Source organism: Lemur catta, chromosome 2 (genome assembly GCF_020740605.2).
Source record: "Lemur catta isolate mLemCat1 chromosome 2, mLemCat1.pri, whole genome shotgun sequence".
NCBI lineage: Eukaryota > Metazoa > Chordata > Mammalia > Primates > Lemuridae > Lemur > Lemur catta.
Genome location: NC_059129.1, coordinates 95,676,330 through 95,696,924, shown reverse-complemented (window position 1 = coordinate 95,696,924; position 20,595 = coordinate 95,676,330). Strand labels below are relative to the sequence as shown.

The following is a 20,595-nucleotide window of genomic DNA, read 5'->3' as shown; positions in this document are numbered from 1 at the left end:
AGAAAACTACTAATGGAAGAAAAATGTTCACAATAAAGTGTTAAATAAAAAAATTTAAAAAACATGATCAAGGATAAATATCAAAATCTTAATTATGTGAGATATCAAGTGATATATTTTCATTATAACTTTCTACATATTTTCCATATTCCACAATAAACATATATTATTTTTACCATCAACCAAAATATTTTTGTTTTAATTTTAAAAGTAGTTATCAGAAACAAAATAATAACAGTGGTTATGGCTCAATGATATAATTATAGGAAGTTTTATTTTCACTTTTATACTTCATACTTTCCAAATGTGCTACAAAGAATTACTTTATAACTACACACACACACACACACACACACACACACACACACACACACATAAACACACACAGAGTTTAAAATTTTAAAGAGTTCCTTCCTGTAATGTTTAATTAGCAGAGACAACCAGTGGTCCTTCAATATACATTCTCCATTTCTTCTACAGAAATAGACCCTTACATATTCAGCTGGGCATATTTCCTATAATAGGGACTCAGTTCCCAGCCTCCTGTGCACCTAGGTGTGGCCATGTGACTAAGTTCCTCTCAGTGGATGTGAGGTCAAATGAAATGTGCAATATTTAGGAACTGTCCATCCTGCTATTGGGAAGATGGATGAAATCACTTCAGCTCCATTTTAGATCATGAGAAAGGAGGCACCTTAAGGATGCCAGAATAGAGAGCTGGGAGCAGCATGGACCCCAGAAGGTCGCAGATCTACCATACCATCCCTGAACTTCCCAAATCTGGAGAAAGAAGTAAGAAGTGAACACCTAGATTGTGTTTGTTTTCGTTTTGGGGAGTGGAGGGTATCCATGATACGTCACTGAATCTACACACTGACAAATACAGTAAAAAAAATTTAGTTTTCTTTAAAAATAATTAATATGTAATGTCCAATATATGTTAATAATACCTATATTACATATAAAATGCAAAAGAAATACATTAATGGCATAACTATGATTTGCTACTAGAGGCCCAGGTGAGGACTTCTGGTGCTGGGCAGTGGAGAGAAGGACCACAAACAAACCAGTCATTCTCATCTGGTATCATGAAGTTCTCAGTGGATTACAAATCTGAGAAAAAATGCAAACAACAAAATTTAGAAATCTTTTATTGTACAAGCAGAGGCCTCTCTTTGTGTTAGTATAATTGTTTACATATTATTGTGTGTACTTGTCACATTTTTTGGCAATTTTTTTAATGTGTCTCTCTATACCTATAGAATATGATATCCTTGGTGCAGAAACCAGTTCTTTTTATTTTGAAATTCTTAGTGTTCTAGTGCTCAGTCCAGTGTCTGGCACACGGTAAGCAGCTGAACATTTGTTAAATGAGTGATTTAAAGAATAAGTGAATGATCAAATAACAAATTGGATTATTGGTTGCTTGTATAAACACAGACATGAAAATATTATAGATGTATGTATATTATAGTATAAAATATAAATATCAGAGATAATCTCCAAGTATAAATAGATATTGATATATCAACTAAATATAGATTTCTTTAAGACTGGTGAGATAATTCTTCAATTCTAAGAAAGAATTAAAATGAAATATTGAAACATAACCTATAGAATGGAATTAATACGTATACATCTTGATGCCCCTCAGAAAAAAAAAATCAGGGTATCATTAAGAGTCCTTATATAATATATTTCTAAAAATAATCAACCATATTTCTGGGAAATTTTTAGATTTACTGAAAGCTTTAATTATATCTTGCTTTACAATTACTTTGTTATGCCAATCATTGAAGAACCAGATAAGATACCAATGCTGAATAAATACTTGGTGAAGTGAATGGCAATTTAAATGGAAAATGGAAATGAAATTGAAATAGTTGACGGGAAACTTTCAGTATCCTCCTTCACAACCCCAACATAAAGTATCACTTTATTTTCTGGTAAATAAATTTAGCTTTATTTACCAGAGAGAAAGAGAGAGAATTATTCATACTAAGTAGGGATTATTCTTATTAATATATAGCTATGTTTTTATATTCAAGTATAGTGGCCTTATAATATATATAATACAGAAGAACAATAAACAAATTTGAAGATTAAAATTCTCTCTATAGTTGACTTACAAAATATGGTGCTTTGAAATTTTAGTTAAGATTATATCTTAGTTATTTTTAAAATGCTGATATAGTCTGGTTACCTGCTAGGAAATAAAAGGTGTATAAAATGCAAAGAACTTTGGGAGATTAATTTCCATTAACATTTATTTGTGGCTATTAAGTTGTGCAAAGTCAGAGATTCTTAAGTAAAGACAATAAATGAATATCCTTGAATAAATGTAAATTTATTAATTATGAGTCTCTGCTGTGAATACTTTTTCACATCCTACATATTTATACAAATTTACACTACACAAATAGAAAAGTCAAAGGTATAACAATTCTAGAACTATATTGGATGAATATATATGAATGAAACCTACTGTGAAATTTATAGCCTGTGGAAGGATTTTTCATAGTTTGTCTTCCAGGGAACTGCACACCACTGATACATTTTCTTGAAACTGCATATTTACATGCTCTCAATTGCTAAGTCCTTTATGAACCATTTATTCTTAAAAGAATTGAAAATTTTAGACACATATTGCTAAATATAGTTGAGAACAAATAGAAAAACTTCTGAGAAAAAATAAAGTTAATGTGATGATTTTCTTCAATATTTATAATATTTATCTTAAAATTACCATTAGCAAGTGATTATGATGACTACAACACTTTGGAATCGATCTATAATCATGCCACTTTTAAATTGTTCTGTCACTAAAATGTCTCCTATACATAATTCTGTATCCAGATGGCAAGTTTAATTACAGGAATTTACTTAATAACCTTGTGTGTTTCACCTAGTAGGCAATCAATATGGAAAACACCAAGACATCAATAATTTGGACAGATAAAAACATTATTTTTAATATCAAAGCAGTATATACAATTATTGGCAATATCCCCCTGAAACAAATATATAAGAGCATCCTGGTTTAATTCCAAATGTAGTGTGCATATTTCATCTCTTGGCACCATGACATAACAACGGTCCGGAGAGTATAATCAGAGCAATAGAGAGGTGGATGAGAGTAGTCATGGTGTTGTCCAAGAGGTTTCTAATGAATACCACCTAGGCTGGACACTATTTCCAGCTGAGGTTCTGAGCCATTCGTGGCAACTGAAAAGTTGAAGTCCTCTCGATTAGAGCAAATGTCTGCTGAAATTTTTTTCTGATTAAGTGTGGGAAAACAAAATTTTAAAATAATCTATTAGGAGCTTCTTTAGTAGGAGATTGAGAGAAAAAGGTCCCACAACCATACATCATCTTAGACATTATTTATAAAACAAATCCTGTTTAAGATCCCTTTGGGCTGGCTACAGGGTTGGTTATGTGAATATGAATATTCTAAATGCTTAGGTTTTAAAGAATCAGCCTTTTGGTGGTATGCTGAGAGCCCAACACTGTGTGTTCTGTGAGGAATGACAAAATATCCAAGCCCCAATCATTATCTACAAAATTTACTCATTGTTTTACATAGTCTAGTCATGATTATCAACTGCCAATTCAGAAAGCTGATGTACCTGCCTATTATAAATAAAAGAATCATAAATTTAGAGATCAAAAATCTCCCTAGGATTATCTAGCTCAGTGATTCATTCTCAACCTGCCTGTGGGTTTTGTTTTGTTTAAGTACAGCTAACTTAGGAGTTTTCTAAAAAAGTAAAGGGACTGACAACTACTCTCATAAAATTATTCAGTTGTGCATGTGTAACACGTTAAACTAAACACTTGTAATATGGTAAACTACAGAATCTCCAGGCTTGGAGACTGGGCATTTAAATTATTTAATGCCCCTTCCCCTTGATATGCAATAAAGTTTGAGAGCCATTGATCCGATCAAATTCTCTTGTCAATGTTTGAATTGATTCTACAGCATACCTATCTAAAACAGACCATTTGGAGGAGGCAAAAAGTTGATTTAGATTTTAAAAGATAGTTGATAAATGGAACAGCAAAATACAGAGAAATGGTTCTAAGAGAACAAGTTGAAGATAAGTGACTGGAACATCACCCCTAATCTCCAGAAAGTCTGTCTGAGGGATTAATGCAGAATTCTCAGGGGAAAATGACTGATTGGGATACTTGTCTGGCCTTTACCCACTGGAGACAAGAACTCAAAAATATTCTTCCCACGCTCAACATCAGTTCTGCCATGATGTGCAGGCTCCAAGAAACACAAAAACTAGATTTAAGCTTAAGAAAGGGAGTAGGAGAGTGTTTTTCAACCGGGATTTAATCCATTTCCTCTCTCCATCTCACCCTTGAAAGTTGCATATTACTGATCGAAAACCTAAATATCTTCAAAGCCAGACAATTTTCTAATAAACTTAACATTTTTAAGTTTTAAAATAATTTTTACATTTTCTAATTATAAAATTATAAGTTAAATATACCTTTTCAAATGGTCCCCTGGATTCTCTGATGTGGTACCATTGGTTGGGAGGTGTGGGGGTCCTCATCCAAAAGAATGAAAGTGAGCTTAGAGGAGGTCTTAGGAAAGAATGGTGAGGTTAGTGGTCTAGGGGTGGCACCAAAATCAGTTCTACTAAAAAGTATGCCGCAGAAAGACTGCCTGCAGCAGCTCCTTGACAAAGTAGCCAATATAATCATAGAGAGGTCTCACATATCTATTTCAAACAATTGTAGTAAATCTAAGTGTTTGTGAAACTTTCCTGAATCAACACAATGGATCAAATGCAGTCAGTCACTATGTGTCTGCAAACTTTGAATAACAACTAAAAGTTTACCATAGGCAGCTGGATAAAGAATGGAATTATATAAAATCAGGTACTTTCTTTCAGAAAATGCGTGTGTATGTAAACTAGAACTATGAACGTGTGAAAAAGTGAAGAATCTTAAACCACAGGATTTTGCATGATTTCTTTGCTTATTTTTGTTTTTAGTTCTTTTTTTTTTACTTATATTCTAAATATTTGAGAACACCAATTAAAGTCATGATGTTTAAAGAAGAAAAAGAAATTATGGACTTGCTGTTCACCAAACTACCAAATCAGAAGTTTCATCTATTAGTCAATGGGTCCTATATTATAACCTATTTCTAAGAGCTTAAAGTATATTTCAAGGAAGACTATTGAAAAATAATCTAGAACAGCGGACTTTCTTAAATGCTTATGCACAGTTTAATAAGTTGGGAAAAATGTTTATGAGGAACAATAAATATTACTTTATTCCACACACACACAATAAACAATTATACTTTCAGCTCCAAAGGAACTTTTCTGCCAGTAAACTCAGGGCTCTATACATTTTCCTATTAATTCCAACATTAGCCTTGAAAGTTAAACAGATGACAAGTAATACACATTCTTAAGAAAGGGAACTCAAGGCCCAGTGAGATTTAATTATTTTTTCTAAGTTATGACCACTAGATAACAAAGTCAAGAGGAAAATTCATGACTGAGAACTAACCAATGAGCACATAGGTGCACAAAGGGAAGTAACACTCAGTGGAAATCAATCAGGAGGAAGGGCGGAGGAGGGGAGGGGAAAAAAAAAAACCTACCTAATGGCTACTATGAACACTATTTGGGTAATGGGCACACCTATAGCTGGGACTCCAATATTACAAAAGTGACCTATGTAACCTAAAACATTTGTACCCCCTTAATATTTTGAAATAAAAAACAATTTCATGATTGAAATAACTAAATTTGGGGATTACGGTCCTGACTTCATGTAGAATTAGAGTATTACTAACAATGAATCTATTCTACTAAAATTATTTTTATTTTAATTCATAAATGATTTTTAATTCAAATTAAAAAGAATTTTTGTATATAATATATAATTATACATTCACAGTCATGAGTTTATGATGGGATATGTTTTGGGAAATGTGTCATTGGGCCATTTAATTTGTATACATCATAGGGTATACTTACCCAAAGCTAAATGGTATAGCCTACTACATACCTAGGCTATATGTTATACCCTATTGCTCCTAGGCTACAAACCTGTACAGCATGTTTCTGTACTGTAGGCAATCGCAACCTAATGTAAGTATTTGTGTATCTAAACATAGAAAAGGTACAGTAAAAATATGGTATTATAATCCTATGGGACTACTGTCATATAGTCATATGTGCAGTTTGTCACTGACTAATTGTTATGCAGTGCATGACTATAATGATATGTATAATTATTAATTCCATATATATAAACTCCATATATATGTACATACATGTAAAATTTTCAGGTAATCGAGATCTCTTAGAACTAAACACAAGACATCGAGAATTCCTTAGAGGCAACTTATTATATCCCTTAAAGAAGCAAACAGTACTTTCAAATTGTCCTGCAATGCATTTTCCTTAAGATTAACTGGTAATTTATCCTCGCCTAATCATTTGATCTGGCCATGTGTTCAGAAGACATCCCTTTATCTCCTTTCAGAATTTTGCTTAGGAAGTATCCGTGTGATGGTTAATTTTGTGTGTCAACTTGATCAGGCCACGGGGTGTGCAGACATTTGGCCAAACATTCTGGGTGTGTCTGTGGGAGTGTTTCTGGATGAGCTTAGCCTTTGAATCAGTAAGACCGGGGCGAGCAGATTGTTCTCCCTAATGCGGGTGGGCTTCATCCCACCGGCTGAAGGCTTGAATAGAAAAAATAGGCTTATGCCCCAAAGAGAAAAAGGGAATTCCTTCCTGTCTGACTACCTTCAGGCTGGCGCATTTTGTTTGTTTGTTTTTGTTTTTGTTTTCTTGCCTTTGAACTCAAACTGAAACATTGACTATTCCTGGGCCTCAAACCTGATAGTCTACAGCCTGGAACTATACCACTGGGGATCGTAGTTTGCAAACTTAATATCTTAGGACTTCTTAGCCTCCGTACTTGTGTGAGCCAATTCCTTACAATAAATATCCACATTCACCACCACCCCTCTCTTTCTTTTCTTTTTTTTTTTTTTTTTTTGAGACAGAGTCTCGCTCTGTTGCCCGGGCTAGGGTGAGTGCCGTGGCGTCAGCCTAGCTCACAGCAACTCCTGGGCTTAAGCGATCCTCCTGCCTCAGCCTCTCGAGTAGCTGGGACTACAGGCATGCGCCACCATGCCCAGCTAATTTTTTTTTTATATATATATTTTTAGTTGTCCAGATAATTTCTTTCTATTTTTAGTAGAGACGGTGTCTCCCTCAGGCTGGTCTCGAACTCCTGACCTCCTGACCTCGAGCGATCCACCCGCCTCGGCCTCCCAGAGTGCTAGGATTACAGGCGTGAGCCACCGCGCCCGGCCCACCCCTCTCTTTCTTCTACGTGTGTGTGTGTGTGTGTGTGTGTGTGTGTGTGTGTGTGTGTGTGTATTCTGTTTCTTTGGAGAACTTTTTGGAGAATTTTGACTAATAATCTGCTATCCCAGATCAAGAATTTTTTGAAAGTTTCAATGGTCAAGGACAAGGATGTGTCCTCTGCTTTCATTTTAGTAAGACAGAAAAAGAAGAGCCACTTATTCTTCATAACATGGAAGCAACAGACTGCAAAATCACATGACTGCTCATTGCAGACCAAGTCAAGCTCACCCTCTACTTTCAATGGCTTTCCAGTGGCTACACACAAGAGCCCACATCCTATAACCTAAATGTTAAAGCTCTGAAAAATCAAGGCCTTATCTATGCCCCCACAGGTTAACCTGTTATCTACCCCAAAACTCAACTTCTTAATCATGCCTAAATTCCTTTTCTTGTGTTGAATCTTCCTCCAATGATACATTCCCCCTGCCCTTTTCTTTCACGCAGTTTTTTCAGGCCCCAATCAGAATCCTATGTCTTCTATAAAAATTCAAACCCACAATAATCCCCTTTAAATAACTATTACATATGTTTTCTGTACCACTGTGGTCCCCAACCTCTCAACTGCGGACCAGTTCTGGTCTGTGGCCTGTTAGGAACTAGGCCACACAGCAGTAGGTGAGTAGTAAGCAGCCAATCAAGTGAAGCTTCATCTGTATTTACAGCCGCTCCCCATCACTAGCATCACCTCCTAAGCTCCGCCTCCTGTCAGATCAGCAGTGGCATTAGATTCTGCATTATGGTAAATTGTATAATTATTTCACTATATATTACAATGTAAGAATAATAGAAATAAAGTGCACAATAATGTAATATACTTGAGTCATCCTGAAACCATTCTCCCACCTCCTTACCCCCACCTCCACCCCCATCCGTGGGAAAAATTGTCTTCCATGAAACCAGTCCCTGGTGCCAAAAAGGATAGGGACTGATGCTGTAGCATACAACTGGTACTTTAATATGTATGTATCTTTTCTCTTTAATTAGATTACAAACTCCTTAAGGCCAGAAGCTGTATCTTCGAATTCTATTTTCCAAATGCCTGACACACTATGTACTCAATTAATACTGTTGAATGAATTGATGTGGTGAAAGCTTTGGGCACTGGGAAAGGAAGGGAACAAACAGGTATGGGAGAGCTACAGAATAAGGGAGAAAAAAAAGAGAGAGAAATAAAAGGGTGATAACCTATGAGATAATGCTCTATGAAAGGAAAGGTGGAGGAACAAATTGGACAAATGTCTAGGGGAGCTGACAGAACTCTTTCTAAAATTGAGGCAAAGCACAGGAAGTCAGAGGCTACACTGAAAAAACAGCATAATTTCAGGGAAAACATCCCTAGACTGGCAGTCAGGTTATTCATATTTTGGTATAAAATCTGATACCCCTTATGGCTAGGCATGGTGGCTCACATCTATCATCTCAGGACTTTGAGAGGCTGAGGTAACAGTATCACTTGAGGCCAGTAGTTCAAGACCAGCTTGGGCAACATGGTGAGACCCTGTCTCTACAAAAAGTAAATAAATAAACTAGCCAGGCATGGTGACACACACCTCTGGTCTCAGCTACTTGGGAGACTGAGGCAGGAGGATCACTGGAGCCTGAGACTTGGAGGTTGCAGTGAGCTACGATCACACTACTGCACTCCAGCATGGGTAACAGAGTGAAACCTTATCTCTAAAAAAATAAATAAATAATACAAAATTTAAATTTAAAAATCAAAAAAAAAATCTCACACTAACTAGTTTTGATGTAGAACAAGCTATTTAACTACCCCTGTCGATTCACCTTTTAAACTTAGGATACTAAACTTGATGATCTCTAAATTCCCCTTTTCTTCAGATAATTTAGGAATCTATAGTTTTCATTGATTATGAAAGAATGCCCATTTCATTTCTTCTGGTGAAGAAGGGATCAGAATCCAATAAAAGTTATGATAAGCAGAATACAGGAAGCTTCAGTAAGCAAAAAGAAAGGCAGGATTAAATAGACAACAATATTTGCTTTGTTCATTTGATCAAGTTAGCTCAGCAATATTCTCATTTTGATAGGTCAAAAACTTGCGATGAGACTGAGCTGGAGCTAGAAGTGAGAGCTAGAAGCAATACCTTCCAAATACTTGCTTTAGTTCAATGATGGAAAAGTAGATGATTGATTTAAAAGGAGGGGAAAATCATTAAAGACCATTTTGATTAAAAGAAAATACATCAATATAAGAATATCGTTGGCATCTTATTTAAAATAATCACATATGCTCAAAAATTTGGATTAATACAAGCAAAAAGATCAATTTACAAAGCATTCAGATGTCTGACATTAAATCCAGAAAAGATTGTATCAAATGTCATTTAAGTTTTCTCTTTTCTCAGCCTCCCCTACACGTCAGTGCTAATCACTCAGCACTCCCTTAGGCACCCAGTATTCTCTTTTGTATCTGAGCATCTGTGTCACAGACAGAATCGATTGATCCTAATAAACTCATCCTAACTCTACAGTCTTGGGACCATGTGCTCCCAGAATATGCTGATCTTAAAAGAAGGCCACGGAAGAGGGCAAATGCTTAGCCAAAAAGAAAGACTGATAGGATTATATGTATCAGTAGGAAAAATAACCAAAAGACACAACAAACTCTTTCAGATTGTCACATGTAGCCCCACTGTCTAGCTGTCTAGTGATCCAGCTCTCCACTAAATTCAAAAAAGAATGTTATGTTTTTAATTAAGGAAATGAAGAATTTAAATCAATCTATAGTCAGAAACCTAAGTACCAAATGCTATATTTGAATGTTCCTATCTTTGGAGAGATACCTCAAAGCCCAAACACAAAACTAAAATTAAAGATAAAAAATCCTGCAGAAAGATTTTGAAAGTCTTTTCTAACTTCGCACTCACAAGAACACAAATTAGTTTTTATCAAATTAGCTAATTGTCACTTTGAAAATACAAAAATATAAAATTGTTGGCTTTAAGGGGGTGAGGCAAGAGCCAAGCCAGCCTTACTTGTTTGGGGATCAGTGAGAAAAACCGTACATTAGAAAACCTGTAAAATGTGGGTGGGCCAGCAGGTGACCTTGGGACCACATTCCACCTGATAAATGCTTTTGGTTTGTCCAACTCTGGATTTTTTAAAAATTGGAAAGAATTAAAATTTGGGAGATTTTTATACAAAAATCTGAGTTTCAGGTTTTTCTGAAAATTTCAAAGAAACTGAAAACTGTGAGTAGCCAATTCCACATGGCAAGGTAAATGTGGAGTGAATAATCTCTTTAAGAGGCAGAGGCTTGACTTTCATCTTGAAACTAACCACACTTTAATATTCCCGATGTTAAGCAAGTATCTGCCCTTTTTCTGGGGGCAGAAGGGACTTGAATGCACTTAAGTGTAATAACCTGAATGCAGAAGTTTCACTAAGAAAAATGGTGGGGATTAGAAAGAACACAAAATAGATCAAACACCTATCACTCTATTGAAACTGCAGAAAGAGAACATTCCTTTACTATATCAGTAGTTGCTCTACTACAGACAAGCTTTGTTTATAAGAAAAATATTACCAATATCAAAACTTTAAAAGAAAAGTCAAATCTGTTTCTTTCAGTTACAGAAAAGAAAGAATTCATCATCAACACTCTTAACACAGTGTATATGCTCAAGGAATTTAAAATGTCTTTTGTTTTTGAAATGAGGGAGACCAATAATTCCATTTATTAAATCAGTTCTTAAAAATATTTTCTTATTGAAACTTGGTCCTAAACCTAGGTTCACAGTATATGATAAAGGTTTAAAGAAAGCTTATTTAACCTACATTAAATCTTGATAATGCATTAATGAGTCTTTTAAAGGGATAATTTTAATTCCCCAATCTTCAACCATAAAGACTATATAGTGCTAATCTGCCTTGCCCTTTCAATTAAACTTGTTAAGGGCGTTCTATTTAGTCAGCACCCTGAATGGGCCATTAAAATTCTTGTTCGGTAAGAGTTGTGTTCAGTGCTCTGTTGTTTTAAATTCCATTAAATCCAAATGGTCTTTATCGCCCCATGACCACTGTGACTTCAATCAGCCAATTTAATTACCTTACAAAATTGTCAGCAGAAGCAGCAAAGAAAAACAGGAAGCCCTATGACGTTATCAGATTGAAATCTTCCTCTTTGGTGTTTAATCTAGACTAGTCAATAATGATGATGTACACCTACTTCCTTCCCTTTCAGGGGCTTCTGACCTTACCTTTCATGCTAAGATTTAGGGTTTAAGATTCATTTCAAGCATGTCTAATTCTTTGATAACTGGAATACAAATTGAAAGCCCATAGAAGATAAAGCTTCACCACCCAAATGAAAAACAATCAACACTTAGATTTCAATATATCATATCAACCTACTGAGGAAAATGTAGGAACTCCTGCAAGCCCCAATTATTATGCATGCAGTAGACCAATGATTTAAGTATAGTGCACTTGAAAAACATAAACTACTTTCTGATCTGATGTGTAAAAATAGACATTGACAATTTCCAGCGAATAAATATCATCGAGGTTACCATAACATAGTAAAATCCTAAGAACTGAAGGAGAAAGTGATTTCTCTCACTTGAATGTTAAATTCCTACCACAAAAGAGCAAAGCATTTTTTATCAAAAGTTATGATAACTAAATGGCACAAAAGATGTCATCATTATCATGGACAACACTTTATCTAATGGTGAGCAAACTTGAAAAGACTCTGATAATCAATAATACACCCCCGTTTGATCTATGATATTTTCCTCCCTTTGTGTGAGAGCAATTCACATTAACTTCCCTGTGCTGAGTAAATGTTGAAACAGTGTCAGTTGAGATTTCAGGGAATGAACACACTGCAATGATCACTTGCATTAAGCCAAAAAGCAAAACTCGTCTGAAGAAATGTCTACTGACATATAAACCCATGCTCACTTCTGAAAGCCAACCTCACAAAGCCAGAAAATGTGTTGAGTTTCATGTGTCTGGTGGAGAAAGGAGTGCTATTTCTAGAAGACGAAAAGATCATTTTTCAAAGTCATTTTCTGAAATAATTGTGCCTCCGTTGATGGATCACATCAAGCTATTCTTTGAAGATTTAAGAATAAAGGAGAACTTATGTAAAAAACTGATTTTTTTTTCTTAAACTGTGGCCGTTGTGTTGACAGTTCTTAGAAAGAGTTCCCTCCCTGGCTTTCCAGAGCTCAGCTGAGCAGGTGCTCGGGTTTTATCTGTTGCAGACAGTAGCCTTTATTACTCCCCCATCTCCGCCTCCCAAGAGTCAGTTTTCCTGCTTCCAGATGTAAGGCCACTCCTCCCTCCCGCCTACCTCACCTCCCAAAGGAAGAAAAATCTCTTTCAAAGAATTTGTAGAGTGGCAGCTTCTCAACTCAGTCAATTTACTCACACTCTTTGGTGTTGCAGTACATCTGCTACTAATTATTATAGCTGTGAGCACATGGGATGCCCAGCAAGAGAGGGGGATTTCCATAGGAACCCTTTCTGTTCTCGCTCACGTTGTAGATTTTATCTTGCGCACCGTCCCTGCGCAGGCTGCATTCGCCTTTGGCGTGTGTACAGGGAGGTGACTGCACGCTGTGCCACGGACGGGTGGCCAGTGTGCAGTGCCAAGGAGATCCGAGCGCATCTGGGAAGAAAGACTTGGGGAAACCTTTTCAGAAAGCCGCTCTACTGGCATGCTCAAGAGAGGCATTAGGTCAAAATATCACAAGGCTCAGCTCCTCAGAAAGAACTATCTTGGAGAAGATGCTCACGAGTTTCAGAGAAAAGTTTGAGTTGATATCTTTGCTCCTGGCGTCCTAAATTTCAATTTAGATAAAGACTTTAAATAACAACCTGATCTTGATGATTGGAAACAAGTAGTGGTTTAGGGAGTGATTTCTGAAAGAAGATGCTTAAACATGCCAAAGTTCCCAGACTGAGAGCGGGAGACCAGCCGTGCCCACTGCCAGAGCCAGCTTCTGAGCTTCCTTGCACTTGCTCTGGAGCAGGGGTCAGAGCACGCCCAGAAGAGAAGGCTTGGCTAAAGTAACAAAAGAAACGTTCAAGTACACAGCCAGCGCAGTTCGGTTGGGAGACCGTGGAACTGGGGCCACACCCCCGCGGACGGAAGGATCCCGCCTTCGCCCACTCGGGCCGCAGGCCCAGGACGCAGCTGCCTAGAAACAAAGGTGCCTCATTTACATAGCGCGGGACGCGCCGGGATCACGTGGGATGTGCCGTGCCCGAAGCGCCAGCCCCCAGGACAGGCCTGCCTGGGGGAGTCTCGCTGGCTCTGCGCCCAGAAAAGCCGGCTGGAGAACATCTGACTTGACCTGGGGCGGAGAAACTGACTCTTTAAGATGCACTTTGTCCCCAGAAAACATGCCCTCTGGGTGGGCACTCGGGATAAAGCAAAGTTATGACGACCTAGGATCTCAGGTGAGGAAACCGCCACGACTTGCCGTGAGGCGCTCGCCCGCCCGCCTGCCTACCTGGAGCTAACCCTTGGCTGCCCCTAGGGTCTCTTACCCCGCTACCCTAGGCTGCCATAAAGCCTCAGGACAGGGCCTTGGGGTCTGTGCTCCCGACCCCTTTTCTTGGAGATATTTGCGGAGCAGCGGCTGCAGAGGTTGCGGGAGGGAGGAAGAGGACAGAAGCACCCTGGGTGCAACTGCAAAGTTTTCTTGTGCATTAGAGAAGAATCACTGTGCCACAGTCTGAGACTTGCTTTGCGAAAGCTCATTCGCCCGCTCGCATAGGTGTGCGTGAGAGAGAGGGCAGGGAGTCGGGGAGCGGGAGGCTTGTGCACTCATTAGCAGGCGGGGAGGTAAGGGACACTAGGGGGGTCAGCACCCTAAGCGGGGGCTGCCATTTGCTTCACTGACGGGGATAGGAAGACGCAGGGTCGAGTCGCAGTCCTAGTGGGAGCAGGACGAAGGACAGCACAGAGCTTCCACTACCAGGGAACGGAGCAGGGGTGGCCGCCGGGCCAGGCTCCGCGGTTGCCATAGCGCCGCGGCGGAGGCTCCGCAGCTTGAAGCGCCCAGCCGCGCCTGGAGTGGGGGATGGGAGGGCACTAGAAGCTGCCTCCGCAGCCGAGGCGCCGGGTCCCTCCAGCACCCGGGCAGCTGATCCACCAGCAACTCCAACTCCTTCCTTTCCAAGGCACAGGGCCAGGGATGAGGCACTGGTTCAACTTCTGAGCCAAAGTTGAAAATAACCATTCTCGAGAGTGGCTCAACCAACAATCCAATCTACCCAGAACATGTTTACCCCAGAAGAAAATAAAACTCCCACCATTGTGTCAAAATAGTCCCAACAGGGAAAGGTTCCAATGATTACAATGTACACAGTCCTTCCCCACAACTCAGGTCAGAAATCAGAGAAAATGGATCTCCACGTGGAAAATGTTTGAAGTTAATGTAGAAAATAACAGGTTATCTAGAAACTGGGCAGTTGGTTTAGGGTATGGCGACTGGTGTGGAGCTCTTCGCCTAGTACGCTATTTCTTAAGGACATTCTTAGTAAACGTTGGTCTAAGAAAATGTATTTTGTGTGTGTGTGTCAGCTCTTTTGGAAAGCTGCTACACACTCTGCTACAGTCGCCAAGATTTTTAATATGAAGATATGAAATGATCAGCAAATGTAACAATCTAATGATTCAGCAAATATTATGCTGCAAGACCAGAGCAACAATAATTAAATCTTTAGAGTACTGGTGGGAATTTTCAGGCTTCAAGTCTTCTTTTTTTCCACCCAGTCGGCAAACACACTTAGTAACACACACTCATTCACAAACACATCAGAATTCCACATAAGTAGGTTGTAATACTCAAAATATTGGGCACAACTACATACTATAGCACTTACTATGCTTGAAGCAAAACTGCTACACACACACACACACATTTCCAGTGGTTATAGGGACCTGTTTAATCCTGCCCAAAGAAACATGCATTCCTGTGGATGCTTGTTGCTAAGAGCAACGTGCTAAGTACCATGTAAAGGCATGAAGAAAGCAGGAAAACTACTACAGTAGGAATCCAGCTATAACCCCTTGTCTCTTTTGTCATTACCAGACTTCTTGATTCCAGGTGTCTATGTGTGTGCGTGAGGGGCGAGGTTCCCTTTTTAAATATATGTGAAAGCATTCCTACTTTGATTCTACAAAGCCTGGGAGATATGGTGAATTTTGTTGTAGAAAAAAATATGGGAAAATGGAAAGACATAAGATGCTGTTGGCATGATAGGAAATGCAAGCAATCAATCACTCTTCAATTTAATTTTGACTGTGTGACTTAATCAGGATTACATGGCTTCTGCACACTTTTGGTCTGAATCCACTTGAACTTTCAAAGTGCCTACAGTGTGAGCGCTTACCTCGTTGGCTTTCCCCTCTCCCTCTTACCTACTTTAGAGAACTTTCCCTGACTAGTTCTGCTCCTACTAAAACTCCGTTGGCCATCGAGAGCAGCTGAGTGTTGCCCACGTTCATTTTTTTCCCCAAGCAAACCCTCTGACCAGGGTTTCCACTGGACTCCTACGTTTAGATTTTCCTTGAAGCTCCAAGGAAACCCTGATTCTTAGGAAAGCAATAAATTCCCATAGCTGTAACTACCTAGGGTCTTTTATCTTGCCAGAATAAAATAAAGATGCAGACTTAGACTCCCATACACAACTACCCTCTGCCCTCTCCACCGCAATTACTGCTGTTCACCATTAGTCCATGACGCCCAGAAAGCTGTTAGAGGAGGGACTCAGCAAGTTAAAAACATAAAACAAACAAAAAAAGCCATTCTTATTATGACGCTATTTCGTTCTGGCTGAGCAACAGCCTCTCTGTGTTAAGGAAAACCTTGAATCTTACAGGAATATTTTTTAAAATCTCCGCATCCCGGTAGGAGACCAGGAAAGGGAAAAGTGGTAAAATTAACCAAACCGAAAAGGCTCTCTGACAAAAGACATCAAAAGGGTTAGTGCCTTTCATTTGCGCGAAGACCTGCCCCTGGTCCGGGCGGTAGGTGACAGGCGCAACTTGCCAAAGAGTTACCAAACATCAACTCAGCCCCGCAAACTGAGAGGCGTGTAGCCCCAGCGCGCACTTTCGCTCGGACCGCGCACCCCTCCGAGCCCGAGCTCAGGAGGAGACGGGCCGGCTGCGCCCCCAGCTCTATTACCATCTCTGTGGCAGGCTACCGTGGGGAGGTAATGAAGCGACCACCACCACACGCTGGCCCTCCCCTCACCCTCCCGCGGCTAAAAATAAAAACGAAGAGGAGGAAAATAAATGAAAGCACAGAGGGTTCTTTAAAACCGCGGGAGGCGACGGAGCCGGGAGCAGGTCTGGATGCCCGAGCCCACCGCCAGGCAGAGCGAACCTGCCTGTTTACATCCGGCTGCCTTGGAGCCGGGTACCAGGCAACGGAGAGGGATGGGGAATCTTACCAAATCTTAATACATGTGTGGTTCCTTGAGAATATCCAATCCACAGTAAACAGAGCAGGAGTTTAATGGTGCGCCTGAAGACTGGATTACTTAGAATCGGGGAAATAATCTTCATGGTGTTTCTGTGCCCACACGCGCGGCACCCACTTCCCCGATCTAACGTTAGGCTCCCGGTTCGGGCAGAAATGAGGATGCGTGGAGTGGTGGCCGCAGACACGATCACGGCATGGTCACAGAGAGAGGAAGGAGTCTCCGCTTCCCAAACCCATTAGCAATCGCTGCATGTTCCTCACTCACTGCGCCAAGGAGCAACCTTCCACTGCAAGGGATGGTGGGACATCCATGTTAGTCGGAGAGCATCCGGGAGAAATCCAGCACGCACACCCACAACGTCCGGCCCCGCGAGCCTGGGGAGGCAAAGCAGGAGGAAGATCAATAGGAAATCCAGCCCTGGAAAGCAAGGAGGTGTCGATTGCGAGCCACAGTCCCAGCACAAAAGGCGCTTTGCCCGCGAAGGATTTGCCAGGCCCTATTCTACTGCACTGCTGCACAGCTTCTGACGTGAAGCCAAGATTAAGTGAGAAAAATTGAGATAGCTGCTCGCCTCTTAAGGCTCCCTGCCAGTGAGCTTCCCAATATCTATTATGCAACTGATCTGATAGCCCGCCTTGAGTTGCAAGAAAGAAGTCGGATTTATTTACGTGAGAGAATTGCTTTTATTTTCAATAAGAGTCTTTACTAAGAGAATGACTGGTGTATGCAAGCAGGCTTCTTACAATCAACTGATAAATTTTAATAAATGACTAGCTAAATCAAAGTCACTTTGCCTGGGAACTGTTAAAAAAAAAAAAAGAAATGATCTAAGACGGATCTAATCTAAATCTAACTTCTGGTTAGGTTGAAAGAGAATCTTATTTATACTTTTCATTTTAATTTAGGCCAGGAATGAATATAGACTGGAATGCAATTGGAGAGGTAAACGTAGTCATTAAAAACTTGAGTAGGGTATTTCTTGATCATTACCTAAGAGTAAAGAGAAATTTCTTCAAGTGGACGTTTAGTGGGAAAATTGAACTAAATGAAGGAATCATATTTTCCCACCCATTTTTAGCTCATCTAAAATAATGCATATATAAAAAACAATGATGTTTGAATTGGTGCAGCCAACTCCCAAGGCTTCAAAAATTTATGCCCAGAATTTCTTCTCATTTTGGTTCTTTGAACTTTTTTTCTTTAAGAGGTGGAAGGTGAGATCATAGCGTGAGCAACACTGAGTGTCATAGCTTTATCTAGAAAGGTCTTATCATTTTCTAGTTTTCTGGTGGAAATATTTAGAGATCCCACGTAGTGACTCTCTTGGCTTTCACAAGCAGAAATTTATTCAAGAAAAATTACAGAAATAAATTTTAACATAAAATACATTTTAGTGTCAAAATAGGTAATATGCTGTCCATAGATTAAAAATGTCAAATGCTAATATTTTATATTAAGTGAAACTAACATGGATAATAAAGATATCAGTTAATATTTTGAAATGATCAAACAGCACAAATGGCAAACTGGTGGACCTATATCTTACAATTAACCTCTTTTTCATAACCAACAAGACATAGGCTAAACTTTATGAAAAAACATAAGATCATGTCCTATGTGAAGACTAATTTTTTTATTAAGAAGTGATATGAGCACTATTTAGGTCTTATTATGTTTCCTCCAAATCACAAGAAAACAACATAATGTTTTCATTTCATCATAGAGATTTTTTAATCTATATTTTCTTAAGATATTATAAAATGCTGATTTGAAAAGAAATCTGCATTTTGCAAAGGCATTAAGTGGCATTTTTTAAAAGATGGAGGCATAACTGCAGTGTCAAAAATAAGTATCATGAATGTCTAGTTCTGCAGTCTAGCAGGCAATTCAATCAAATAATTTGACTATTGGAGCACTTTAAAAGGAACACCTAGTGGTAAAAGCAAGGGTATCTAGCGACTCCTTCAGTCCATGTTTAAAATATCCTGTATAAAATACGTATGGCCCAACATGTTCTGTCTTGTATTTGCTGTCTCATTTATTCCATTCTATTTGCTCATTTTCTTTTTAATCCTAACAGAGATAATAATGACTGCTAGGGCAATAGTAACTCTTAGTATTTTCATTTGTCAATATAATTGATAACTACTACCTGAAAATAGCATGTTCTGTTGTGACTAATCAAAATACTGCAATTTTGCAGTGTAGCTGGCATTTAATTGAACTTGAGAAAACAAAATGTACCATATCTCCTTATTCATGTATTCTGTTAACATAATGACATTTGACATTACAGGTTTAACTTACCTACTTAAAACTAGCATTCTAAACTATTTAGTTTTTGTGGGATTATTTATTGGATGTCTAGTTAGAAAGTGAAAGATCAAGCTTCCAGATTTATGAAGTTCTTAAACAATAAATTAAACAGCAAAAAGTCTAGCATATTTTTTTCTTACTATTAATTGGCCCCAAAGAACTAATTTTGCACATATGCTAAATTAGGTTCATTTACATACATCAACTAAGTTGAAAGGCTTTTAAACAATATTCAGCAACTCCACCTGTCCTATTAAACTTCTGCAAGACTGAAGACAACCTTTCTTCAGGACCGCGGACAGCGCTCCAGGCATAGATTTATTCCAGAGTAGTACATTGAAAGTAGTACAATGAATGGGTAATATGCCATTGGAGTGACAATGTGCATATTTCTACTACACAGAGTCAGGGCATTTGAATTACTGCATTGTTCACATTGTCAAGAGGACTATTTTATCAACTGTATTGTGTGTATTTTTCAGTGCCACTAGCTGAGGTTGCTTAACATACACAAGATGTACTAATAATCATTCCTTTCCAGGGCATACTACTAAAAGCCACTTACATTAACTGTGAGTTTCCTCATGAGTACTAAACTACTTGTTTCTCAGTACAAAAAAAATTGCCTGAAAGACCATAATTCAGAATTCCGAATATGAATAACATGCTGTCAATATTTGGTGCCTAAAGACATTTTTAAAATGTACAATTAGTTATCACTTTCAATTCTCCACCTCCAGATTTCCATCTGTTACAAGGATAATTAGATTAATTTTCTTTCTTTCTCATTAAACTTCACTCACTCCCCAGGACAAAAAAAAAAAAACAAAAAACACTAAATTTGCTTGCCTCCCCAATACTACAGTCAAATGATTTGGTGATTTGGTGGTATAAGAGATGCCTTATTATATGGCAATTTTGAAGTTATTGCAAGTTTCTCCCCAATATTGATAGCATACATAATAGTTTGAGACTATATAAGGATTAATAAAGTCATTATACAGTATTTCACTGAACAGAATTAAATTTCTTTATAAAATTGTGTCAGTTCTGTAATTTGCTCCTTTCTCAAAAGAAAAAAAAATACCACTGTTGGGTGTCAGGTGGTTACATATATTTTGTAATAGTGAGATTTATATACTTTATTCTATGGTCTCATTTGTTTTTTTTCTCATTGTAACCATATGGCAACCTTTATTTCTAGGAGCCAAAGCTCTGTAGGTTCCAAGGTCAAAGCAGAGATGACAAACTACAAGCACACACATACATGCACATACAGAGAGAAGCTGTGTTTAAAACTAAACCTCAAAAAACAAAATGCCATAAAAGACTGAAATGAAGAAATACCAAGCCTATGATAAATTAACAAAGAACAAAATGTGTATCATGC

General features: G+C 38.4%; 1 protein-coding gene across 1 annotated transcript in view; it reads right to left on the bottom strand.

Annotated features, from left to right (window-relative positions):
• GRIK2 (glutamate ionotropic receptor kainate type subunit 2) overlaps nt 1–17,252 on the bottom strand; it is a 599,434-nt gene extending 582,182 nt beyond the window's left edge. The window contains exon 1 of the mRNA XM_045544086.1: nt 16,857–17,252. Within this exon, the coding sequence (XP_045400042.1) occupies nt 16,857–16,971 (115 nt within the window). The 5' untranslated portion in view covers nt 16,972–17,252. The remainder of the gene's footprint in view (nt 1–16,856) is intronic.
• Nucleotides 17,253–20,595: the final 3,343 nt, after the last annotated feature.